The following is a 27850-nucleotide window of genomic DNA, read 5'->3' as shown; positions in this document are numbered from 1 at the left end:
AGGTGAAATCACTTGATTATGCAGGACACACAAGCAAGGTGAGGAAGAAGAGCAAGCGTACGACTACACGCCAAAGGCACGTTAGAAAGCATATCAAAACTGACATTTCCCATATAGGGACAGCCTCACATATTTCACCTTGGTGACATCTTGTGGTAATATTGAATTGAAATTGACATCCCAATATGTTCAAAAGGTACTGGAATAGACCACGGAGAAGCAGGTGATTGCTTTCTACATTGTCAGAGGTGGTGCAGGGGCCCTTCAAGGCTTACGATACTGAGAATTTTTATGATGTTCCAATTACACAAGCAAATTTAGGTGCTATAATCTTTTTTCTTCTTCATTTCCTTATGCAAAAAAAAAATGTTGAAAGGAGCTTATTATAGCGTATTTTTGTGTTCATTACTTGCACTAGAAGCTCGCTCCTGTGCTAGAATATTCATTGCGATTCTGCGAAGTCGCTAAAGGCTTACAGGGTGCCCTTGCTTGTGTGTATGCATGCACATGCACATGCTTGTGTGCACATGCAATGTGTGTTTTACCAACACTTGTAATACTTGAGACCTACCATGAGAATTACATAGTGTGCACAACAGGCCCACTTCACTAGCACTTGCACTTTCAGCACTCCTGATGCAAGGTCTTACACTGGTAATCTACTTCTGCAAGTGCAGCAGAAATATGGCAATACTGATAGAATATTGCAACAGCAAAGTGTGAAAAGTGCAAAGAAAATAAAAACACATGCATGCAGCAAATGCAGCAGAACCTCGCTCATACGTTTTGAGGGGGAAAAAAACGCAAGAAAACGCACTAACCGGGAAAACGCACGATCCGAAGTAACTAAAAAAAATTTGACTGATATAACTGTTGTTGACATCTGCATAATGCGAAGCCTCGCGCGGATCGTTGTGGCGCGAGACACCAACACTCGTCGAGCTGGTGGCGCTCCGGCGGCCCGACACGCGTTTTGTTGTTTTCCTATTACGTGTTGGTTCAAGAGGGCGACGGGAAACGGAAACGAAATCGAGCGGGTGGGTGACGCCGAACGCCGCCGGATGCCGCCGAAGCGAAACGTGATGCCCACATTGCGCCACCTGCAGCAGAGAACGGCGGCGCGTTTGGATTACATATCGCCTATTAAAGCGTGCCCTACGCTTCCGACATCACCACGCGCTGTGAAACAGATAGGCGAAGATACTTATCGCAATAGGTGATAGCTGTGAATGCCGCATGCTACGACCCCGGAGAAGTATTGCTGGCACCGAAATGAGAAATTGAGTGTGCATCGGCGTTTTCACGTGAGACGGGCGAACGAGTATTGTGGTGAAGCTCCCGCGGCGGGCAGCTATATATACTGTTCTCGATCACGTGCGCCTCGTGTATTTTCTTGTTTACATGGGATCTAGCGGCCGGAAAACGTATCATATGATCGCAGTTTGGCAACATACGGAGCGTTGGTGCATACTGGGAACGTATTCCCGGAATCGTGTATTCCGGGAACGTATGAACCGGTAAAAAAAAATGAGCCTAACTCTATTGGGTCATTTTCGTGTTCTCGATTGCGAACGTTGGTGCCAGGAAAACGGACTTAACAGGAACGTATCAACGAGGTCCTACAGTATACCTAAGTTAGAAAAAAGCCTATGTAGACTCAATAGTGTAACATTGTTGTTCAGCAACTCGGTAGCAATAAGTGTTGGTCACAAATGCTGTTCACTTAGTGCACACTCAAATTCCTTACTCTGGTACTTTGGTTATGTTATGTAGAGTATCACAGCTCTCTTTGTTCTATACGCATCTTCACTACTTAATTCCTACCCTTGTTTGCCAGGTATTACATAACATGCTAGCTCATTCAGTGCACTTTCTACAACAATCCTTGATGGGACTGGAAGTGTCCAACATTAAAAAATAATAGTAATAATAAAGAACGCAGTAGGGCAATGTGAGAATTATCTGGACAGACTGGAATTATCACACTACCTGAGTTCGAAATAATACAGCTGCCTAGCTGTGAGCTTGAACGAATACTAATGCTGCCATGACAACTCGGTCACATTCAAGTTGCGTGCCCTTCGTATTGGACACTGTGCACACCGTACCGCAGTGTTATTCAGAAACAACAAGCAGCGATCTATGTGGCATGAGTAGCCGGCTGGACCTGGCTTGCATGCGCCCCGCACACGCAGGATCACGCGAGAAGAAAGAAGGCAGTTCCACGCCAGTTTTAGAATGCGACTGCTGGGGGTTCTTCACGACAGCAGTGACTTTTAGTTGTGGGCGCAGGTTCGGCCTTAATAAACATCATTACAATAAAGTCAAACCCTGATATAAACAACAGGCATATAATAAATTACCGCAGAGATAAGAAAGTGCATCTAAAGTGTTTCCGGATGATATCAGTGAGTAATAAATACCATATAGTATATTTGCGTAAGAGTCCTCTTTTTTTCCCCCAAATTTCGTAGAATGCGACCCCGCATAGATGGGCTGCCGGTTTGCAACTCAATCTTCAGTCTACATATGCAAAAGAAAAAGGAACTGTATTTCCGCTGTTACTACAACATGCTATCCAGAGTCTCCATGCAGATGCACTTGTTAGCAGCCGTCATCCGTATCACTGTCACTGCTGCTAGGACATGGTTTGTCAGCGCTTTTCGAGAGGCAGTTGTCCTCAGTGCTGTCCATAACATTATAGGTGCCTGGTATACAGTTATAAGTTTCCTTTCCATTGCAAGCAATCGTGCTATGCAGTCATGGAAGTAACTCGCACAATGAAGCAATGGCGCGTGGCACCAGCAAAGCACAAATTGAAATAAAATGGGAAGGTGTTGCAGATAGCACACAACATTGCACCATCCAAGATTTTCTTTTTCTACAAATTTTTTGCGCAGAGCTAGGGGGTGTGGCCCTTACACGCATAAGTGCAGCTATCATATATTGTATGTGCTTTAAACGAATATTCAATATAACGAAGATATTTTTAAGTCATATGCAACTTTGTAACAAAGAGGTTAAACTATACGAGTCTTTTCAACCTGTTCAGGTGAAAATCCCAGGGCAAGGATTTTTGCATTGTATTACAGCACCACTCACCTTGGCAAGCAAGCGAAGGCACTGGTTTTCCGAGCCACCCCCGGATACATCTGTTCCAACAAGGGCAGGAAAAAAGAAATAATGAAAAAAACACAGTAACGCTTAATGTAATGCAAGAAGTGCTAATACATGCCAAAATGCAATGAGCCCGCTGTACTCTGTTTCATACATAGCAGGCAACGCTGCTGAAGCTACACAAACAGTAGTGCAGTCATAGCGGTCTCTCTCTCCGCACCTGTCGCAAGGCAGCTGTTTTTGACCTGCAATGTTTCTACGGAAGATCTAATTCATATTGTACTATGGGACAGTTGCTGGCAACAGCAACGTGTAGGGAAGACAATGAAGAGCTCTAGTGGGAGTTCACCCTGCTTAGCTTAGTGTATCCCGTGTAAATATAACCTGTAAACAGACTTGAATTTGTGTTTGACAATGAATGACTTGACACGTACCTACAAACTTTTTTTGGGGCGGGTCACGGATGTAGGCAATGAGAGAAGTCTCTCTAACCTTTGTAGCATTGCCTGCTATGTAGGAAAGGGAGCATGCATATTAAGCTTCAGGGTGACCAACAGTGGCAACGTGGTACCTGGAATATTATTCTAGGGACCATAGTGGCATTGAGCTAGAAGAGGAATGTCACTCATTATAGACTGCACAGCTATCGTAATTATTAGCCACAACATTTCAAAAAATGTATATTTCCATATACAATGCATGGAGACGTGCAAAATAGTGGAGAAGGGCTTTTCCACTATTAGATTCTCCAGCACAAGACGGCCGACTATTTGTGTAGGGCATCTCACCAATGAGCCAAGGATAAGCTTGCAGACAGCGAAGATATAGCAAGGAAGAGACAGGGGTGAAAATAGTAGCACCTGCTCATGCCCTCCTGCTTCATTTACACTGGTAGGATGACGTCCACCATTATGTGTGGGTCAAATGAGACTTGTGGGGAAGCGCGCTCACAGAATTTTACATCGATTACAGTAGTGTTGGGAGTGCTACCATCATAAACCGTTCACATGACTTTTATGTAATTGTAACAGTTAACTGGTGCAAGGTACTCCAGTCAATTTTTATTCGTCAAAATATAGCCATACAGTGCTTTAGGAGTCTCACTATCATGTCATCTTAGTGCTACTGTACGCAAAAATTGAGAAACTGTTCATATAAGAACTCAAGACAAGGGAGCCCATTGAAAACACAAAATAATCTACGCAAGGCAATTTCTAGCTCAGTAGCTGTTGCAACTATAGGGTCACTGGCTTGAGTGCCTTTTCAGGCACGCCTCTCTTTATTACACAAAAAGGCAAATTTATCTGCTAGGGGGCACTAAGGAATGTTTGGCAGAGGCGATTGGAAGACTGATGGAAATAAGGAAATGACTAACAATGGAGGTGTATAAAAACAAATTTCCCAATAGGGGTTGAGAAAATTTGGTGATGAAAATTCTTCCGGGTTTCTTAAGATAGGTAGGACATGCACGTCAACGTCTATGGGCAGCAGCGTTACTGGCACTGCGTCAATACGAAGCATGTGCTTGGCACAGAGTTGAGATAAGTGATCCCAATGCAATATTTGAAGCCAGTAATGCAAGCATCATCATCAGCCTGGTTACGCCCACTGCAGGGCAAGGGCCTCTCCCATACTTCTCCAACAATCCCGGTCATGTACTAATTGTGGCCATATCGTTCCTGCAAACTTCTTAATCTCATCCGCCCACCTAACTTTCTGCCGCCCCCTGCTACGCTTCCCTTCCCTTGGAATCCAGTCCGTAACCCTTAATGACCATCGGTTATCTTCCCTCCTCATTACATGTCCTGATCATGCCCATTTCTTTTTCTTGATTTCAACTAAGATGTCATTAACTCGCGTTTGTTCCCTCACCCAATCTGCTCTTTTCTTATCCCTTAACGTTACACCTATCATTCTTCTTTCCATAGCTCGTTGCGTCACCCTCAATTTCAGTAGAACCCTTTTCGTAAGCCTCCAGGTTTCTGCTCCGTAGGTGAGTACTGGTAATACACAGCTATTATACACTTTTCTCTTGAGGGATAATGGTAACCTGCTGTTCATGATCTGAGAATCCCTGCCAAACGCACCCCAGCCCATTCTTATTCTTTTGATTATTTCCGTCTCGTGATCCAGATCTGCCGTCACTACCTGCCCTAAGTAGACGTATTCCCTTACCACTTCCAGTGCCTCGCTACCTATTGTAAATTGCTGTTCTCTTCTGAGACTGTTAAACATTACTTTAGTTCTCTGCAGATTAATTTTTAGACCCACTCTTCTGCTTTGGCTCTCCAGGTCAGTGAGCATGCATTGCAATTGTTCCCCTGAGTCACTAAGCAAGGCAATATCATCAGCGAATCGCAAGTTACTAAGGTATTCTCCATTAACTTTTATCCCCAATTCTTCCCAATCCAGGTCTCTAAATACCTCTTGTAAACATGCTGTGAATAGCATTGGAGAGATCGGATCTCCCTGCCTGACGCCTTTCTTTATTGGGATTTTGTTCCTTTCTTTATGGAGGACTTCGGTGGCTGTGGAGCCGCTATAGATATATTTCAGTATTTTTACACACGGCTCGTCTACACCCTGATTCCGTAAAGCCTCTATGACTGCTGAGGTTTCGACAGAATCAAACGCTTTCTCGTAATCAATGACAGCTATATATAAGGGTTGGTTATATTCCGCACATTTCTCTATCACCTGATTGATAGCGTGAATATTGTCTATTGTTGAGTAGCCTTTACGCAATCCTGCCTGGTCTTTTGCTTGACAGAAGTCTAAGGTGTTCCTGATTCTATTTGCAATTACCTTAGTAAATAGTTTGTAGGCAACTGACAGTAAGCTGATCGGTCTATAATTTTTCATGTCTTTGGCGTCCCCTTTCTTATGGATTAGGATTATGTTAGCGTTCTTCCAAGATTCCAGTACGCTCGAGGTCATGAGGCATTGCGTATACAGGGTGGCCAGTTTCTCTAGAACGATTTGCTCGCCATCCTTCAACAAATCTGCTGTTACCTGATCCTCCCCAGCTGCCTTCCCCCTTTGCATATCTCCCTAGGCTTTCTTTACTTCTTCCGGCGTTACCTGTGGGATTTCGAATTCCTCTAGACTATTTTCTCTTCCATTATCGTCGTGGGTGCCACTGGCACTGTATAAATCACTATAGAACTCCTCAGCCACTTGAACTATCTCATCCATATTAGTAATGATATTGCCGGCTTTGTCTCTTAACGCATACATCTGATTCTTGCCAATTCCTAGTTTCTTCAAGCATAACCAGTTCCAGACATGCAAAACAATGGCACTGCTATTTCCTGCACTGTAAGGAATTTCGGAGAACTTTGAAAACAGAAACTGAACTGCGGAAGAGCGCAATTGTCATGCCTTTAGCAGGTGCCCACGAGTGACGCGGCATTTACGCCTCACTGTTACGCGAGCACAAAGCGAGCATCCTTATTGAGCTGCGATCTCACTGAAACAATGTACGCTCGTTTGCTGGCTTCTCGTGGGCGCAGTGTGTGGGCTACCTGATCCCACCTGGTCAGAAGTGAAGATCACCTCGCTCAAGTTTGTGGTTATTACATTGTGGCCACATTGATGCATCACTGACAGTGCCATAAATGAGATGGGAAAAAAAATCCACCGTCGATTACGATACTCCCTAATGCGGAATTTGAGCACAGCTCTACACGAGTGTTCATTTCGCTATACAGGTTGTCCCACGTAACTTGAGCCAAAGTTTTAAAAATGAAAGGCACTCCGGACGCGAGTTGAACTGAATGCATAATGTTGGCATTGGCCTGGAGTTACTCAGGCTAGTTTTTATTTTCCCCTTAGCTAACAGATCAGTTATGTTTAATTAATCAACTTTTTAAGTATTGGCTACAGATCCCAAGCGTGATACGCAAAGTTGTAGAGCACCTTCAGAAACCTCTGAATACATTGTTTCCCACATGATATATCTCATGTGGTCCTTTCTTCTGCATTCCAAAGAAAGCCCATGAAATAGAAAAAAATGCCACATGACGGGGTGCTTCACACTGTTATTGTGCTGCTCTCAAGTGTGCGATGGACGAACAGCTGCAGCGAGATTGACCTGCGACAGCGAGTTATGTCTGGTGTAGGTATCTGGGCATGCGGCTTTCATCACATGACGGTGCAAATGCCCTGTTGCGCACTCTAAAAAATGGACTTCAACACCTGGCCCCCTACTGCTGCGTGAGGCCACAATTACGTGGCAGCGAGCAACCGAGCAAGCATGCATGAGCTTTGATAGAAAATATAAAATAATTGCGGGGTCACGCAACCTGGCCTAGCATCTGGCTCGGCTAGCGAGCTGCTACCAGGTGAAAAGTGAGTGCAAGCAACACTGGCGATGCTGCCCTGTCGCCTTTTTTTTTTTTTTCGGGCATTTTCGAAGTCGATATTTCAAGATATCTGTGCTATGGCGCAAAACTGTTCAAGATAAGAGGTCAAAAATACATGGGTTGGACACCGCAGCCAGAAAACATTTTCTACTTAACTGACATTAAGAGATATCAGAGTCTGAATTAACGAGGGTTTACTGTATGTGTTAATATGCAATGTTGGCTCACGAGGGCCAGCTTTGGAATGCTCCAGCAGTTGTGCGAGCCGTACCTGGCTGAACAGTGATCTCCAAGGGGCCGCATTATTGGGCCACACTCAATTTGTCTGTGCATCACCGATGAGCCACTCTGATAACTTCCTTATTAAAACACCAAAGCTGCCCAGTGTGCGCCGACTCAAGTCACAGCTTGCTGAGCATGGCACGACGGCACTGCCTAGTGGAACAGAAAATTTGGCTAGTTGGTATTAGCTGGACATGATTTGCTCTATTGCTCTATAGTGCTAAAGACGCAACTCACGGCAGTCTCGTGTGCCATCACATGAGATGGAAAGGGGCAAGGGCATTACTTGTTGTTCGCCCCCAAAAAAGGCAAGAGCTGTGATAAGTAACCACGTCATCGTATGCATGATAATGTCACAACTGTTGCTGTCACTTCCATAATAAGTAGATGCACATTACGTAAGCTAGTCGGTGCTGTACACGCCTTCCTCTATGATGTATGACCTCTGGATCGAGGGCTGCAGGCTAGCGAAGCACAAACAGAAAGCATGCAGCAACAAGCGTGGCAAAAACAGTCGTTCATTATGAAAAAAAAGAAGGAGGGTACTCACTCGCAACTGATCTAAGGGCAGAGTCTTTCCTGGCCAGGATAGTCCGTACACTGGCATGACCATTGGTGATAACATGCTGCAGCACCCTCAGGCACTGCTTGGCACCAAGAACACGAGGGAAAAAGAAAAGCAATCTATAACAACGAATCGTTCAACCTCTTTCCGTGGCCTGAAAAGAAATAACTTGGTCTGAATGCAGTTGTGCGACGGACCCTTCATCGTGACATGGTGAAGGTTAACTAAGGTTGCTATTCTATAACATTACCTAACCTACAGGGTGCTTCTTTCTATAGTTAAGAGAATCTTTTGAAATCACCCATAGCACGTAGCACAATTCTATTTCTTGAGCGTGATTACTCTCTGACGCGGACATTATTTGCCCTAAGATACGAAAATGAATACTTCACAAATTAACAAATTTTCACTTATTAACTTTTTCAGCAGTTACATTATCGCGCATACTTCAATTTCAAAATTGTAGCCAGTCACTTCGAAAGTCATGTCAAACTGGAACGAATTCTGAAGATGACACGTGTCCCAAGATGCATGTTTCAAAAGCTTGCGGCAAAATGCATCGGTACTATAGTAATCTTTTAGCTTCACTGCACAAAAAGGCAAAAAAAAGAAAAAGATGGAATAACAGTGCATTTTTAGCGCAAGTTTGACTGTGCGTATCTGAAAGCTTGTGCTTGTTTAAAATTATCACTCCAAGTGGATGTGCCTTGTGAAATCAATGACTTCAATATGTGTACGTATTGTAATATATGCATGAAATTAATTAATTTGAACGTTTATTTGTGAAATTTTAATTAGTCAATTATTCACTTTGATTTTCTGTGTAATGCCTGCCCCTTCATGTCATGCGGCTGTACAAGTAGAATTGTGCTATATGCCACGCGAGATATTAAAAAAATTATGCTGACATTAAAGCAAAAAGAAAATAAATTATGGGGATTTACCTGTCAAAACCCCATTCTGATTATGAGGCATGCCGTAGCAGGGGATTCCGGATTAATTTTACCACCTGGGTTTCTTTGACATGCGTCTAAATCTAAGTACTTGGGTGCTCTTGCATTTCGCCCCCATCTAAATATAGCCGTCGTAGCCTAGACTTGATCCCGCGACCTCGCGCTTACCAGCGCAACACCAAAGCCACCAAGCGACCACGGTGGATTGATGTTAAAGCACGCTGAGCAAATGAATGCACATACAGACCAGATTTATGTTGGTTTGATTCACAGTTGTTATTCAGGGCTTTTCTTGTGTCAGGTAATTACTAGACTCGGTGGTAGGGAGCTTTGGTAGCTTGCAGGGGAGGAGTTTTGGAAGTACTGACCAACGCATTAAAGATAAGCGTTCACAGGAAGACGAGAACTTTAGGCGATGCAAACAAGGTAAGTCTCCAGAGCTGACGTTTTAACGAGGGGACTTGACTAACCTTCACTTTTGTCGGTGATGGTCCCTCCAGTAAGGCGCCCAGAAGGTAATCCACAACTTGCTCAGCATACTGACCATCATTCTCCAATGTCATGGCTGTTTTTCATTCAGGTTGAGAAAAATGACAGCGGGAGCTTGAGAAGGAAGGATAAATGTAGGACTTACATCTGGGGTAGTTTTTTGTTATATCTAGAGCTGCTGATATTGAAAAAAATTGACACAAATGTAAAAATGCAGAGAGGGAAGACAGTGTATTGTTCTCCGTCTCTGACTTGTGCTCATGCTGTTTGACAGCTGTGCAAAGGTTCTCAGTCCATGCATACTTAACCAATATCACAACATCACAGTGTCTTTGAGGATGGCCTAGTGATCTACCTACCAGAGTATGTCAAATGTGAAGATATCACAGGTGCAGGATGCCAGCATAATGTTTTGCGAACTTTGCCATGCCTTAAATTGCTCATAAGTATAAATATATGGGAACCTGTATATATATTCCAACAAAGGGCACAGAGAAAGGTGAGCAACAACAGCACTGTTGTAACACTTTTGCATACTGCAATATTGAAAGAAGAAAATAAGGAAAAAGAGGCCAAATAAATGACACGAAGTTTATCTATTATACAAGTACACTTACACAGAACAACTTATGAGAAACACATGTTATAACACACTGCCAAAAGCACATAGCGCTTTCTTTACCACCAGAAACATGCTCATTTTCAGAGCTCTTATGTTTGAAGAACTTATTTCAATATGTAGTAGTCGCAGCTTGTACCAAGCTTTATACCTGCTTTGTAAACTTCACAATATAGGAATTAGTACGCAGGTAATTGGTTGAGTTGAGGCATATCTGTCACATCGGCAGCAAGTCATTAGATTAAAAAATAGCGTCAGATAAGCGGGAAGTACACTCAGGGGTACCGCACGGATCGGTGTTAGTACCGCTCTTGTTTCTGCTATACATAGATGACACTTCTTCAGTTGTGAAACCGCCTGTTAAAATTAAGATTTTTGACGATGATTGTTTAATTTATTGTCCTGTTACATGCAGAGAGGATCAGGTTAAAGTTAGTCAGTACCTTCAATCATTAAGCTCGTGGTGTAGCAAATGGGAGATGGCAATTACAAAAATCTACTTACACTAATACAACACGAAAAGAAGACTCCGTTTTTGTTCTAGTATAATATTGGGGACAAAAGTCTGGTTTAACGCGACTAGATTCAAGTACTTAGGCGTAACAATAATGCATAAATTAAATTGACTTCAGCATACAGGGAATGTCTGCTTATCGGCATACCAGAAATTGTGTCTTCTTAGGAGGAAGTTACCGAATGCGACGAGGGAAGCGAAGCTAACGGCTAATAAGACATGTTTGTCTGGTCCTAGAATATGCTAGAGTAGTTAAGAGCCCACATCAGAAGGTTCTAAAGAAGAAATTGGAATGTATTTAGCAAATATCAGTATCCTATATACGCTCAAAGTATAAGCACACCGACTCGGTTACAGCCGTGTTAACTGCTTGCGACTCAGAGCCGCTAGAAGAAGGCAGAAGTGTCGATTGAAATTGCTTTTTCAAATATTGCAAAGAAAGATTAAGATAAACACAGGCACATATATATAGCAGCAGCTTCAAAAAAGATGTTTGCAAACAGCCCGCGCTCCCATAGTGCAACTAATGCGAGCCTGTACTGATTTCTTTCATGCTTTTTTTTTTTTTTTTTTTTTTTTTGTCGTGAGACTACAAACCCATGGAATAGCTCTTAGGATGATGTTGCACAGAAAAACTATGTATATGATTTTGTACTCTGCATGGATAAGTATTTCAATAAATGTGCTTTTGCTTGTTAGTTGACCAGCGTGAAATCTATGTGCATTTATGCAAATTCCATTAATTGTACCCTCCCTGTAATGACCCTCAACTAAGGCTTAACAGTATGACTAAATAAAATAATACATAACGTTTTAGCTTGATCACTAGTGTTCTGAATGGAAGTAAAGTAGTAATAATTGCTTAGAGCTTGTGAAAATTTGTATGTGAAACGTCAAAGAAGCATCTCAAGGAACATGAATGAAAGTAATAATTTGCTATTCCTAATGTAAGTACTCAGAATGAAAAAAAAAATCTGAAATATACAAAATATGCAATTGGCTTCTAGCTCCCAACTTCTGTTGGTTAGGCCACCAAAAAAGAAAAGAATATTATGCAGATTTTCTGGCCTCAAAACTGGCCATAGTGATGCCCATGCTATGCGAGAAAGCCATGGCTTCGCAAATGTGAAAACAGGAAAGCACCTATAGTTCCGGGAGCATTTGCTCATTGCAGCAGGCACCTGGTTCCATATATTACTGCATTATCTAGGCTCACAAAGCAATGGTTGTCAGGTCAGGGAGCATGCAGAAGCCTCCTCATAATTTTATTATTGCGTTCAATCAGCTTTTCTGTGCAATCAGGAGGTCTAACAGGCATTCAACTGGTGCTGGAGCCTCCGCATACTTTGTTCAGTTGCTGTACAGTAATGTACAGTAATGTGAAGCGTTGAATAATAATGTCCAGTAATGAATAAGGACACTTGCACACATGGTGTTTAAAATGTGAGAGATTAGACAGCTAAGTCAAGCTTCAGTCAAAGGTCAGTCTCAAATCAACTGCGTGCTCTTGTGCGATTGAAAACCCAACACAGTGGGAAGAATTGCTCGTAATAACTTGTACATACGCTGTCGAAGTGCTGATGGATAAAAACAACCCATGATGGGTAAAATAAAGTTGCATTTGATATCAGCCGAACCCAATTATCAAGATCAGGTGCACTCATAAGCATCTAACATTGTTTTGGACATCGTTAAAACGGCCTATACGTTGGATCGAAAAATTCAACTTGAGAAAAGCTTCTGTATCTTCACTGCTGCTGTGATTTGAAAATTACGTTGCTGAGTCAACCAAAGCTCAAATTTTGCGTCTTTTCATGGAAGAAGTGCTAGGAGCACTGGAGGCTAGCTTCGACGATACCTCCAGTCAAAGCTTTATTTTTCCAGACTCTCCAATCTGCCGAAAATTGTCAGGTCTGATCAATAGTATAAAGTGCATTCATCGTATGCAGCATGGAATTGCTAGTAGAAGTATTCAAACAGATATGTTTAACATGTGGAAAAACTGTCAGTTGAATTGAGCGATTTCCTTGGGCCCAGGAAGGAATGAATTCATTTTTGCCATACGAGAAATCCAAAATTTGTAGCAACCTAAATTGTTTCCTCTGTATAGCTTAGTTACGAATATATTTTTTGTGTACTTAGTAGTAGTTGTTATTAATGCGAAAGCCTCACATGTCCCATTACACGAAAATCCATTGGCGTTGGCATGACCGAAAGATGGCACCAAAAATGGCCGACAGCGCAAAGAGTCAAAACACGACAAGAAATGCTCGGACTGATGTCACATTTCTCAGGAAAGTTCCTGCAAACAAAGTAAATCATTGGCTTTGAAAATGAAATTTGGCACGTGTCAGTCTGGGCGGGAATCGAACCCGGGTCTCAAGGGTGCGAGACGAGCTCGCTTCCTCGATGCCAGGGTGGCTCCACAGTTTTGGTTGACTAAAGGTGCACCTAGTACGTGCGTCACTGCACACGTCCCATCGCAGCCATGAGTGCATAAAATAAAAAGCATTAGTCTTCAACTGACCACCGCTAAACGGTCCTTCGGGTTATGATCTCGTCACAGGCGAGCGAGCACACTGAGATGCTTGGCGCATTTTGACTTGGCCTTAGCGGGCGCTCTTAGAACACAGGCGAGGGCTAGTGGGGACAAGGAACATGCGGAAAAACACATTTCACCAAAGCGAGTATAATACTTTCGCATTCCCACGCATAAGCAGGCTTAAGTGCCTCTGCCGAATTTTCTTTTTCAGCAATTGTTACGTAATAATTATGTACTGATTGGCCTAACAGCTGTACTTACCTTGAGGTGCTTTATGCTGACTGCTTAAACAGCACTAGTGTTTCGTTTTTGTAGAATACTTACTACATTTATTGTGAACTACTTTTCTCACCTATTTTTAATAATAAATGTGAAGTACACAAACAACTGTACCCCAACTACAAAAAAAAAGGAAGTTTCTGTTTCCTTCCTCATAGGAGGGACAGCTAGTCAAGCCATTTCAATCTTTTTCCCACTTCCCCCCCATTAATTTCTGGATGGAAATAAAGCAATTATTATTAGTATATTGAAGTATTGTGCTGTTAGCTCACCAAAGTATTGCGCGAAATTTCACAGGTCTTGCTACGTTCAAAATATTTTCCAGTATCATAAGTGGTGCAGAGCTTGAAGGATATTGATGTGCAGTAAAGGTGCTTGTATTTTGCACATCCTGAATTTCTATTGTTTGTATGTGCAACGAATGCTACACCGCTCCCTCGAAAACATGTTAATAACGTTCCAGTCACCTGACACAACTGCACAGGAGTGAGTGGTCGTTAAACAGTTATTCACTGTGTTCGACTCTTTAAGCACTAAGGCATACAAAGATATCTTTTTTTCTCAGATCTTATCATCGAAGAGGGTAGCCATACCTCAGGCCCAAATTGAACCTGCCTTAAAACTGAAAATTAGTCGAGTTGGTAAATGCCCATTATATTTAACACATTTACTGAAGCAGCACTTCTTGAAGTCTCTATTCCTGTACAGGGTGACCCACCAGTGGGTCGCTTGTCATATTTATCTGGTGCACTGTGACCTGCCACCTGAGTCACCAGGGAGTTGTGCTCCTTTGAAACTTCCTTGAGGTGCAAAGAGATGGCGCCAAGACACGTCAGATCAGAAGCAAGAAACATTTTTTCATCTCCGCTGATTTCTAGTAACGCTGTCTCTTGCACATTGTAGGAGAGCCCTGCCTGTAACCCACGTTGCAGCAAAAGTGTTAGTTGTAGCTAAATCTGCAATTTGCCTTGCAAGCAGTGTCTGCCTCTTAAAGTAATCAAGCTGATATGACAGAACCACGATATCTACTGCGGGAGATTGCTAATAAGTCTGTTCCCACTCATACAGATTATTAGATACACAGCATTAAGCTACAGTTCAACTTCATTCCAAGACATATGCGACAGGTGCTCATTAGGGCCCAGGACCAGACCTCTCAAATCCTGGCAGTCCAGAGGGCTCGCGAGAGGGCCGTCAGGTTCCACCTGATGGTCCCCGAGTGGGCTTAGCCAGGTGACGTTGAGTTTACTCGCATCTATTGCGGACCAAATGAAGTCGTAAATAAAATAAAATAAACTCACTCACTCATTCACAGTGTAATACGCTATGGAATGCCCTCCTCGTGAGGGCCCTTAGGGGTAACACGAACAAATATAATGTCTTGTAGGACTATATGTGTACCACTAAACACTCTTGCTCCTCCCCACTTTTCTAAATGTATTTTGCAGTACCCACAGGCTATCATGCAGTACCAACAAACCCAAACCGTCGTCTTCCTGGACCACTGAGTGCATTTATTAAATGATGCATAGCGTTCCCGACAGCCCAACCAACAGGCAACATAATGGACCAGTACTGTTGAACCTTGTTACAAGGAAGTTGCATCCAACACTAAAATACTTTCATTATATACGATAATCGTTACAAACATATAATCATTGCCAATGAGAAATATTTTAGATTTACTTTTTTACATGTAATAATCCATTATATCAGGGTTCAACTGTAAAGGAAACAGTGAAAGCGTTTTACTTTTTCATTTTTGGATAGAGACAGTACCCACAAAGACGCCGAGCGAGCCCGCAAACCTGGCTAAGGCCAGTAAAAAGTGGAGTTCTCAAAGGATACAGCTGATCTCTTTGTACAAGTAGCCAGGCACGGGGTCGTCAACATTGGACGTGGCTTCGGCCAACAGCGGCACCTGGTGGAAGACAGTACAGACAGAAATTCACTGCTATTTTGAGAGCTTTTACTGTAGAAAAGGTGAAGAAGTCAGCCTGAAGGACATGCTTCTGTCTTGCTCCTCCACATGAAGGGAAGGGTAACGGGGCACAGGTAGGAACAGAAGATGCATGAAGGTGATGAAATAATTGCACGATGTCCCTCACTTGCAATAGCAACGCTTCGAGCTAGTGTACAACAACCGGCATTGCTTCCGCAGCCTGCATTATTTGCACTGTTTTTTTTTTTTGTAATTCTAGAGCCTCCACATGCCAAAACCACCATATGGTTATGAGGCACGCTATAGTGGGGGGGCTCCGGATAAATTTAGACTGACTGGGGTCCTTTAACACGCACCCAACGCATGGTACACGGGCGTTTCTGCATTTCACCCCCATCGAAATACGGCCTCCGCAGCCAGGGTTTGATCCCGCGCCTTAGAGCTTAGTTGCACTGGTGCTTTAGTCACACGTGTGTTCAAACCAGCAAGCAGCTGCTGCAAGACACTTACTGTTAGTTTGAGGTTACAGCCCTTCACTGTGCCATCATCGGCAACCTACAGGCACACCTGTGCACGACGAGCATCAGATTCGTACGAGCACTTCCTGTGGTCGTCCGTGCAACTTAAATCCCCTCACGGTAATATAACAAAATGCACCAGTTGAAGTAAACATGTTCATTGCAACACAAATTACTCGCTGCCAATTAAGTCGTGAAGCAGTCGGCACTTGAAATAAGCATCCATCGTTAAGAAATTTTATCCACATCACTAAGTCACCAGCAGCCAGACCACATGTGTGACACCAGTGAAAAATTCATATTAGAAACACAGTTAACAGAACGCCGGCCAAAATGGTGTTGTCGAAGGGGTTAGACGTTTCGGCTACCACGCGGAAGCCTTGCTCACCGACGGTAGGCGACATTAGGTGGCAGTAGTCAGCGAACAAGGCTTCTGTGTGGAAGCAGGGACGTCTAGCCCCTTTGACACCATTTTCGTCGGCGTCCTGATAATTGTGTTTGTAATAAGAATCACCTTCCCGACCAGACAAGACGTCGTACAATTATTGATTTCACCAATAAAAGAAAGCAGCAAAAGCAGGGCCGCAAATAGGAAGTTCTTGTGTGACTAGCAAAAGCTGGTGCGCAACATCAATGTAAAGTGGAATGCCATTTACACTATGCCAGGAGCGGCATCCCCAGATGTAACTTCGGTGTTATTTCCATCTATGCTACAACGCCCGTTCCAGATCCACGCAATGAAAATAACACCTCCAAAGGCAACTCTTTAGAAAGTTTGTGCTTACTAAACAACACTTTGCGACACACAAAATGGGAATGAACAAATAATTTTACAGCAGAAAGAAAAAATCAAAGAGTAAGGCTCTGCCAATTGTTCAACAATGTGAAATGGGGGCATGTATAGATGCGAGCGTGTGTACAGACTTTGCATAAATGTCATATATGGGTGCAGACTTATTTCAGCTCTACGCTTAGTGTTCATGCTCCCAATTATAACTTCATCACTTTCGGATTCAGTCCGGACCCATTTCTGGCAGCTTAAGCATGATTAAAAGCAGCAGAACAGATGTACACAATTTTTAAAGTTTCAGCGAGAGACAGAAAGACGACCTTCATTACTGCAACCTTTAATCCGAGCCGCCTTTTCAACTAGCTTTGTTGCACCTTCACTCAAAGCTGCATTCCAAGTAACATTTCAGATATCAAAGCAACATTTTCTATTTCAACCCTAGTTTACTTGAAAGATTAGAAATTTGCCTGATGTACATCATTACTGTCAAAAGCAGGCCCTTGTGACCACCCAGATGTTGATCTTTCTCTGCTTTCTTGCAACAAATTTCACATACATTTAACAGATTTTGCTGCACAGGTATACCAACGAGCATCTTAAAATATACAGGCAACACAATTTAGACATTGTTGGCTTTGTTACTGCTGATAACATTGAAGCACTGTCACAGTGTGTAAAACTATGGATGCAGACTAAGGGTTGCCAAAGGTGCACACTGAGGCAAGTTAAGGCGACAATATTCCAAGGAGTCCAAGGCATCTCATCTGCCTACAGCAAAGCTCTTGTAAATGCAAAAATGATGTAAACGTAGGACAGGATTGTGCAAGTATGGTACCAGCTTCCATGACATGACATGCCTCTTAAGTGGTAAATTAATCAACCGCCAATATTTAAGAACCACATGACTTTATGAATTCCCCTGGCTGTAAACTCATTCACTTTGACCACAATTACTCCCTCAACCTGCCTACAGCCTCCAGCTCTGTGCAAAACTTCAGCAGTCAAACAGGAAGTCCCTCCCACTGTAGGCAATGACAGCTGTACGACCACCATAGTGGCTCAATGACACTACTGGTAGCGCTTTGTTGACCAAGATCCAATCCAGCGATGACAGGATAAATAGGAATCATAACTGCAGTAGTGAGCATTGTGCTGCAAATGACTGCCGCATCACACACAAGCCATACTGTACGAGCACATTTCCTGTGCTCTTGCCTGTGAAACACATCTGCGGACAGGACTGCACTCCCAAGTCTGTATCGCACACACTCCAAGCCACGTACAAACTGCCAAGCATGGAACACGTGTGACTGGTCAGCGATTAGTGCAGTCGTACGTACCCAGTTGTGGGAACAGGCGGTTTCACTTTTCACCATGTGGTGAAGCTAAATCCGAGGTTTAGGAAGCGATGAGACGAAGGGGTGGCACAATGACAGCACCATGATGACAAGATGACAGTGTGACAGAATGGATGGGGAAAACAGAGTTTTGGGCTTCTAACTGCTATCGCAGTAGAAGCTACATTGCAACATGAAAATCTTTTGAACAATTTGATTTTTTTAATAGGAGAATTTTACTTCGTGCTACCTCTTTACAATTCTATATCATGGACAACTTAAACTGCAGAAATGAGTACGCCCTTCAGTCGCAATCTTTTTCTGCAACTAAGTCACCCTTTCACACGACAAACATTGCAGTGTCTAAAAGGGGCAATCTAACACACAATATTGGTTCAATGTTTGCGTATTAGTGCAGCTTTAACATCACATTTATTATCACTCACTATTCTGCAGGCATAACTTTAGTGCATGCACTTGTAGATTGAGTGCCTGATGGTGATGTGATCACGCAAGCATAACTCATGGAAGCATTGCCCTTTGGTTATCCTGCGTCCCTCTTGGAAAATGTTTTCCAGCATTTAGTGTTGATTACAGTCACCAGCAATGCTACAGTGGCCTCCGTTCTTATCTGAAAAACTTCAAAAGAACAATTTGCGCTCCCTGCTGCTTTGCTTGTTCACACTCAAATTTTGCATCAAGAGTAGGTTGGTAACCATTATGTAACTATTTATACGCTTCACATCTTTGCATATGTAATTTGTCAGAAAACTATCCTTCATTGATGTGTGCCAACCTGACAACTGTCAACATAAAGGAGTTCTTACACTCTTCGGAAGTACTAGGGGTACAGTAGAGGCAGAGTCTAGGGATCTGTTCGCTGATCCGTGGCCCAACTCAAACAAAGTGGCTGCTTTACGAGCACGGTCATAGCTGGCTATTCTTAGCGGCCTCCCTGCAGGCTTCACTGCGGGCAGTACCCCGATGCCAGCCTTCATCGCCACAGCCACACAAGCTACTGGCTGACCGCCAACGTGGAGCTGATATAATGCGATGTGAAAAACAAAAATTGCGCACTACTAATTAAGAAATTGCACATATAAGCTTCTGTCTATTTGAACGAGATATGCACATGTAAATACTATTTTATAATCATTGAGCCTTACATTTCAAAGCAAATTTAGGCCTCCGACACCTGGTTGCATTACATTTACATTTGATACGAACCACGCTGACCTTCACCAGAGGAAAGCCATTGTGAAATTTCCCTTACCACCATTGCTGAAAAAGAAAAGAAAAAGAAAACACCATCACTTGCACAACTTATCATCAGAGAGCCAAGCTGCTGCGGAGATGTGGACTAGTTTCGTTGCATGTTGGCAACTAAGCATCCCAACTAGTGAAACATCAAAGCCAAGTGTTTCTTTGAATGACGAGAGCAAACGAATGCAAGTCCCTCAATACTCGTGTCAAAAACAATGCACTAGTAAGTGTAAGACCTTTCTTTTTTTCAAGTTGAAAAAAACACTTTTTCGTCAACCTGGGCCTGGAGCCCATCACCTGAAGCTCTGTGAATTGCCCAAGTGTACTGCACCAACGTCTCCTACAGATGCTTGACCTCTGCAGCGTTTTGGAACAAGGACCTCGTGAAAAAAAAGTGCTTAAAGGTGTAAATACACTAACCGACCAGCCCCCCACAGACTACAAACTGTTAATTATGGACAATAAGTCATACAGGCAACTTATGCAGCTTCTTCAAGAACGATTGCACAGATTTATGTAATAATTGCATGCCGTGTAGCAAACTGTGCGACTAAAAAAATAATAAAAGCTACTGTATGAGGGTGCTAGTTTCCACCTGCATATGCTCCCGCACTGGCCCCACATTTATGCTGTAATAACTATTCTGAGCCTTATACAACACTTTTTTGTAAACCACTCCTTGTGCCACTTCGAACAGTGTCGCGCAAGCTGAACGTGTTTAAAATCGTGCAGAAACTATCGAAGATGACTTTCAGAGTAAGTAAAGTTTATGCCGCTTTATTAACCCATAGTATTTGCCTCAACGCGCTTCTCGTGTCTGGTTGAAACATAGTTTGTTGCACAGTTTCGCCCCTCAATACAGTGCCGACATGACGCTGGGATTCGCAGTTGTGTGTAAACTTCACCGCAAATGTGCTTCTCGCTCTTCTTGTGTGTAGTAGGGTTACATGTGATGTGGAGCATATCCTTTTTGGTATGGAATGCTGGAGGCATCCTTCGAGCCATCGAACGAGCAGAGCAGTCACTTCACTGCAGATAACTGTGCGCACTATCCTCTCCATGACACCCCTTTCTCATCACATAACCCCCTCTCCACATCTCCCCTTTTCGCAGTCCTACTCTAGCAACATCAAAACCCATCTAAGATGGGAAACCTTGCCAAGTCATCAGAGAACGAAACAAACAACTTTTCTTGAATAGTTACCGGCTGTCTTTTATTATCGGTGGCGACAAGGCATTCACCTTAAGGTAGGCAACACAAAAAAAGGTTCCAAAAATAGTTCTACATTCTTCTACATCTTATCTTCAGCAGTTCATGTTGTAAACAGTTGTCAACAAACAAGTCTCACCGTGGACGGATGCTACGAAAACAAATAAAAAAAATCGAACAGCAAGCTCGGCACGACTCTTCACCAGTCAATATTATCATCGGCATTCCTTGCTGTTATGTTAACAATAAGTTAAGTGCACACAATTGCTCACGTTAAAAGGTAGTGACACACACACTGACGGGCACGCGACGTGCGAGCTCTCTGGTGAAAGAGGGCGCTAACAATGGTTATTTGCATGTGATTGTGCAATGAAGATTTGCATCTACAAGCTGCACGGTGTGTCAGTGTGCTCGATAGAGAAAGAGAAAACAAAAACATAAGCGTTTGTGCACCGCCCACACACACGGCTTTCGATGCCTTCAAACACACACTTCAACAACGAAATCAGCTGCCTAAATATACATCGGTTATTTAGTCTATGCCCACAGTTTTTAACTTCTTCACAACCAAAACACCTTAAAAATGCTTCCAACAATGTGCCTAGAATCAGCAACACAAAAAAGTAACATGACCAACAGCAGATAGAAATAAAGGCTGTAAGTATATACCCAGTTCATCAGCTGCCATAATACATATTAGCTATATGTCCTTAACTACTCTAAAGTTCATTGCTAGTCAGGTGAATGCTCCAACATGAATTTGAACAATTCTGGCCCCAATCTATAGAACACAATGACACTGGGCAAAAACAGTGGTCTTCTATCTAGCAGACAACCAGGTCACTCGGTCGATGTTCGCACTTTTGCTCTTCAAATCCTTCACAACCATGTTACCAAATGACATCATGTTTCCAGTTCTGCTGCCTGAAACCAACAATGTAAAACAATGCAAGAAAGCAAGCGCACATTTTCAAACATCACCAACAGATCTGCAAACAAAGGCCCAGCAAATGGCATGCACATCTACAAATTCAATCAAATTAAACGAGATGCACTGGTTTGACTGCAATGATTTCTTTTTATACATTTTCCTATCAAGTACATTTATACCAAGCTAGCACTCTCAAAGTTGAAGACTTAGGCGCTAGGCTGCAGAAAGAAGTAATCAATGCTTGCACAACATATACTGAGCACAAATAAATAAAGTAGATGGTCATAAACAACTCTTTTAGCTAATCTGATGGATTGTCTGAGCATAAATTTCACACGTGGATAGCATTCTGCAGTGTGCTTTCTTTAAAGCAATGTTCAACTGCAGCAATTTCCCATTTCATTAAAAATAAATCGGAAGTAGGCGTAATGTGCGATGATGTTGGACAAAAAAAAATATGTTTTCACAACAATGGATGCCAGTGCCACCTATCACTGCTATGGAGAGGCGCAGCACGCCATAACAATGACAGGCTGTGCCACCGTTTCCTTCACAAGGTCACAGAAACTTACGGTGACAAATGATGTGTACTTGTGATCTAGCCTGGACAATGGAGGCAAGCGTAACCCTTGGACATGGCATTATAAATCTCGCACTGCTAAGGCTACGTCTGCATGAAATTCAAGTGTGGATAAGCCAGCGGTGCATCATGAAAAGCCTCATGAACAGCCTAACGACCTGCTTCCCTCCTTCATGTAATGCTCAGTATAGTGCTGCCAAAAGACCCGTGATGTGAAGCACCAGCTTCCGTGCTAGCTTGCACAGTCAGCTGGTGCCTACACCGTATCTGACAAAGAGATTTTAAATAATTGGCTTCTGCTGAAAAGCTCTGGAAAGCCGCTTGTGCAACTACAATTATTCGATTTTGTGCAATAGATAACAATGACGACGCTAAGGCACCAAACCTCCACTGCCCCCAGGGAAGGCAATTCACTGGCCAGGGCGAAACAATGCGGCCCACATGAATAGCTCGACCACCAAACACTGTGCGCCGCCGCAACGTCAATGTACGCATGATCTTGCCTCTTTGCCAACCACCAGTGCACCGCGTTTTGCTGAACTGTAGACAGAGGCATTCCGAGAAACCATGGCAGAGCAAACCTAGAGACAAGCATGCCGAACCATGTGTTGAAAAAGTTCCCGGGGCAACATGCGACCACTTGGCAACTGTCACATGGCAGGTGCGTTGCATATCGGCAAGGTCTTCGCCAACCGCGAACTTTTTGTCGGCGGGTCTTTGCAATGTTGATCAAAGGCACCGGAGGTTCATGTGTTGCTCAATGCCAAAGTCTTGCATGTGCACGACGTCGGCACTTCACAGCCACAATGGTATCTAAATACAAGTATAAACAGTGAAGACCTTTCCTTCCATTCATAAAACAATGGCACAGTTCACTGCCATGAGCATAGAGAGTCATGTCTAGCAGGAGCTAAGTAGAACTGACATTTGACTGCAGTGGTGAACAGCGACGGATTTCAGCATCTGGGCAATGGCTTTTGATTTCTTCTTGCAAAGTGTATTTGAAAGACTTCACAGTACTTTATCGCTCGGAGCAGACTCCAGCTGCGTTAAGAGGGAAATGTAGCATTGGCTTTTGATGTGTTTAGAGCATAGTCGTTGACAATCGATTTCATCTGCATAAGGTGGAAGTGTGTAGGTAATGCACCACTGCTTGAAAGTCACGGTGCGGGTTTTCAGACATGTGCTGGCGGAGTCTTGGAATCACACAACACAGGTGCTGCGGAGGGCGGGCATACTGCGCTGCATGACTACCAACAGTTTCTGACTACAGTTGCTAGCAGTTTTGCTGGTAATACCGAGGCATCAGCTTGTTTCTTCAGCTTCGATGATGCAACCCGAGAATCGCCACACAAGGTCTTATATGAGGCGTGAATTCCGTAGGTATCGTATCAACACGTGGTACACAAACTTGTACTGTGCAAGAGTCTGTACACTAAGCATGCGCTGCATTCGAACAGAGCTCAGAACTCTTGGCACGTCCACTGGAACATTGTGATCCAGACAGAAGAGCAAGATGTCGCACAAAATCACCACACCCGACCTGCCTACACCTGCGGTGCAATGGACCACCATCGGCGTGTTGCGTGTTCGCAGCAGGCGCTGGTCACCCGAGGCCAGCCTGCGCACAGAGTCCACTTCCTCCATGAAACCAAGGAAACCCTGAATGTCCCCTGGAGTGCCATGGTCGGGCCAGTCTGTATACCGGAGATGCCAGACATTTCGATGACTGCAAGCGACACCTTGGGATCTGCTCACAGTCAGTGAGGTCGTCACGGCCACTGCAGAACACACGACACCTTTCCTAGTCACTCGGTATTCGCCGAACGAGAGTGCGGCATCATCACCATCAGCTGTAGGCCAGTACTGAAAGCACTTCTCACGGCCATGTTCATCTTCAGTTTCTGTCAGCATTACAACCACACCCACATGGTTTTCCCAGACCATCTGCCAGAAGCTTTTGGCAGTCTCCCGCGTGGGTCCCTGCGCCGCTATGTAGAAGCGCTGGCTATCACCCACACTTGCCGAAACATGTGAGGCATTAATATAGCCTGTTCGGTTGTCAGATGTTGGAGTTAATCGTACACGGTTCTCTTCGTATGGAAGGACATCACTGAAACGGTTGCGAGAGGTGTTCTCCGAGAGCAGTGCAGTTGTGAAGTCAGCGTTAGGCTTACGCTTGGCAATGCGTTCAAACTCGAGGAAGACCTGGCCATCCTCCAGTCGGCTCTCAAGAATTTGCTCAGGCCGTAACTCTTTGGACATGCTGGTTGATGGTGATTCCTGCTCCACACTGCTCTGGTCACCAGTAAGCAGCTGGTCTGGCTGGGCCACTGTCAGAGTTAGACCATTCATGGCTGCCACCATCATGGGGCCCAGTGGATGTGCCGGTGATGCTTCTTGACCTGGAGGCTCTCGTTTTTCCTCTGTCATCTGCTTCCTCGGGGGCGGCACAGGGGTGGCATCCACTGGCTTGGTTGCTGCTGCCGCCACTGCCGCTTGTTCACGTGTAGTTGGAGAGCTGACACACACCTGAATCTTCTGGGGCTGGGCAACTCCGCATACTTGTGCATTCCACGATTCTCCGACCGGAACATACGTTGGGAGCACTGGCCTCGGAGGCTCCACAATGGACCTCAAAGACTCCGACATCATGTTACCGTTGACAGCTGCGTGATAATGTGGCAAATTTGGCTCTGACCCCTGAATAGTGCTCTGGCTGAGGTGACGACGTGACACCAGATCTGGGCTTGCACTTGCTCGAAGCTGGTGGTGGTTGCGTGTCAAATCTGGTGTGCTTGCGCTCGGGCGTTGGCCATACGGATATGGAGGTGGTGGCTTGTACTGGTAGTTCAGGTGCATGTTGGCAAACAGCTGTGCAGGATTGACCTCGTATGACAGTCCCTGAGATGTCAACTCCGGAGTGCTGTATGTGTGCAACGGTGGAGCGAGGAGCGGTGGTGCTCTGCCATGTGCAACACCATCAATGCGGTTGTTGTTCGCAAGGTCACTAAAGGACATGGAGTCGCCAAGCTCAGTCAAATCAGCAAAGTTGCCATAATGCATGTACGACAGCGGCGGAAGTAGAGGGTTGCAAGAGCGTGACAAACTCAAGTCCAGTTCGTTTGTTGCTGCTGATGTCGTCATTGCAGGATGCTGCTGGTGATACACCTGACTGTTCTGTTGAGTTTCAAGAGGAAGGTCATTGAGGCTACAGCTGGTGACGCCGTATTTGTTGAGCACTGCAGTTTCGTAGTCGGGTGCCTGTCGGTACGATGGCAGAAGTGCTCGCCGCAGATCAGTTGCGCTTTCAGAGCTACGTGGAAGGCTCACATACGAGTGGTGCATGCTGTTGACTTGTTGACCGATTTCGTTAGACATCATTCTGGGAATGTGCTCTGTGGAAGCAACAGCACCCTCTCTCACAGGCAGAGGGTTGGTCGGATGATGGTCATAGCCATTCTGGTTTGGATTGACCAGTTCACTCGTGCTCCCAGGAAATGTGTAATTCTCGCTGTTTCGCGTTTCAGTGTGGTAAACCCCCAGCTCGTCAAGTGACTCCCGGCTTTCTCCAACATCTGTCCCTCGTTCCCCACTAGTGTTCTCCACGTCTGGCACAGATGCCCAACGAAAGCTGTCACCAGCACCAGCGCTGCCACTTGTCGCCCGAGTGTACGTCTCTCCCATCATGCCTCCCGGCAACGATGCCGTCTCCTGCATGCCCATAAAGAACCCGTGTTGCTGCACGCACATCTTCCATATGTACTTAGCCGTGCTGACGTCGTCAAGATGGAACTGGCCGGAGTGCGACCCGTCGCGACCGACGATTTTGAAACAACGCTTGTGGTGGATGAGGTCCACGATTTCACTCCAATGGTACATCACATGTTGGGGCTCTTCGGTGGGGGACGCGTGCGCTGCGGCCTGCGAGGTGTCCGGCTCGCCGCTCCGGCGCACTTGTCGCGCGGTCACCCCCTGCACCGAAACGCCGAGAACCATGTCGACGCCAGAGGCGTCGCGGACTTCGAAGCGCTCTTCGCCGTACCCTTCGAGCCTCTGCACGGCCTGTATGTAGTAGAGCTCCGCGGTCGCGTGATCCAAACCCTGCAGACTTCTGTGGGCGCTCACTATCTCGTCGAGCAGTGCCGCCTCCTCCTCTTCGTTCGCGCACGCAAGCAGCACCGACTTCGGGAAGAGGGCGAAGTTGCGCAGGTACTCGGCGGTGTGGTGTTCGGGCCGGTGGTCACCGAACTCGGCCTGCAGGCTGTAGCTGGCCAGCCGGATAGCCTCGCGCCGGTCGCACGGCAGCTTGCCTTCGATGACGTCGCTCTTGAGCTGCGAGAAGTAATAGTAGCGCGTCACGTCACTCTGCAGAAGGCGGCGCGCCTGCGCGGCGTCCGGAACGTAGAACATGACGCCCAGCTGTAGGCTGCAGCAGCCGCCGCCTTCGCGCGACGACCCTGCGCCGTGCTTGTCGAGCTGCTTCTTGAGCGGCCGCTCCAGGTCCACCCATCGCTGCTGGCCGTCGCGCGTCTGGTATCGCAGGCCAAAGTACTCGGGTTGCGTGATCTGCAGTCGCTGGCACACATTCTGCAGGCACTCGCGACCCACTGTCCGAGAAGAGACGATGCACTCGACCGTCGCGTTCTCGAGAAGCTTGACGGCGATGACGCAGAGGCTTTTGGAGACGACGCTGTAGTGCTTGCTCTTCTTGAGTTTGAGTCGGAACGGCATATTGACGTTCGAAGCCCTCCCACTGCCGTAGCAGGTATCGTCACCGTTGTCGTCGCTCCCGTTGCTGAGGAGGCCGTCGCGACGCGCATCTTTTTTTCGCCGCTCTCTCACGGCATGCCCTGGCTGAGCGGCTCCTCCACCGCCGTAAAGCGCCGATGACGAGTCACACACTCACTACTGGTGCTGCGGCGGCAACGCCTCGCCTCCGATTACTGAATCGCTCGGGAATGCCAAGCAGCGACGCAGCAGCGCCGATAGGCCTAGCGCTGTCATGGGGCGTAGGAGGATGGGCGCCGCGCCACAAGCGAACCAACGAAGCTTGTTTGTGATCGGCGGCCCCGCTGTATAACTCGTTCTTTGTTTGGCGCTTTCTCGTCGACACACACTCGCTCGCGAACGCTTTCAGCGCGCGCGCGCAGGGGTGGCAAAGTGGCCCTCGGCGTTGCGCCGAGGCAGCGAGGCAAAAATTTAGGGTGTGTTTGTTCTGCTAAGGCGGAAGGCTTCGTCAGGAAATGTGTACCTTTTTCAGAAAACTCAGGTCCTCTTTCAGTGCTGCTTTCATTTTGCTTGCTTTTCGAGAATCCCACTGAACGAATAAGGACAGCGCACCCAGTTTCTGTTTCTTTTTTGAGTTATCTGACCAGAGGACTCTGTCAATAAGTTAAAAACTTACACATATTGCTTAAATTTCAGAGACAATGGTAAGCGTTTCTAAACAAAAACTTATTTACATATAAATATTATTGCTTTTATATGTTTGTATCAATGAAACAATGAAATAAATGTTGTCATAAATATATTTGTGCATGTGTGACTTTTAC

The 27850-nt window shown here is 45.0% G+C and overlaps 2 protein-coding genes across 3 annotated transcripts in view; both read right to left on the bottom strand.

Moving 5' to 3' along the window:
• The window catches only part of LOC142590405 (AP-4 complex accessory subunit Tepsin-like), a 56728-nt gene extending 28975 nt beyond the window's left edge, over window positions 1-27753 (bottom strand). Inside the window, exons 1-5 of one of the 2 annotated variants that reach the window (XM_075702488.1) lie at window positions 27550-27753; window positions 15573-15645; window positions 9752-9846; window positions 8314-8407; window positions 3103-3152 (exon numbers count right to left, since the gene is read on the bottom strand). In XM_075702488.1, coding sequence (XP_075558603.1) covers window positions 3103-3152; window positions 8314-8407; window positions 9752-9846; window positions 15573-15645; window positions 27550-27591 — 354 coding nt within the window. In that variant the 5' untranslated portion in view covers window positions 27592-27753. Of the gene's footprint in view, window positions 1-3102; window positions 3153-8313; window positions 8408-9751; window positions 9847-15572; window positions 15646-19477; window positions 19591-27549 lie in introns of those variants that run through there. The other variant, XM_075702489.1, reaches the window with a different exon arrangement.
• On the bottom strand, window positions 20763-27554 carry Pez (protein tyrosine phosphatase non-receptor pez). The gene has a single exon (XM_075702486.1). It carries the CDS (start codon window positions 27027-27029, stop codon window positions 23655-23657), a length of 3375 nt encoding a protein of 1124 aa, XP_075558601.1. The 5' UTR covers window positions 27030-27554; the 3' UTR covers window positions 20763-23654.
• Window positions 27754-27850: the final 97 nt, after the last annotated feature.

This window comes from Dermacentor variabilis, chromosome 8, assembly GCF_050947875.1.
Source record: "Dermacentor variabilis isolate Ectoservices chromosome 8, ASM5094787v1, whole genome shotgun sequence".
In the NCBI taxonomy this organism is placed as follows: Eukaryota; Metazoa; Arthropoda; class Arachnida; order Ixodida; family Ixodidae; genus Dermacentor; species Dermacentor variabilis.
This window is presented reverse-complemented; position numbering and strand designations above follow the sequence as displayed.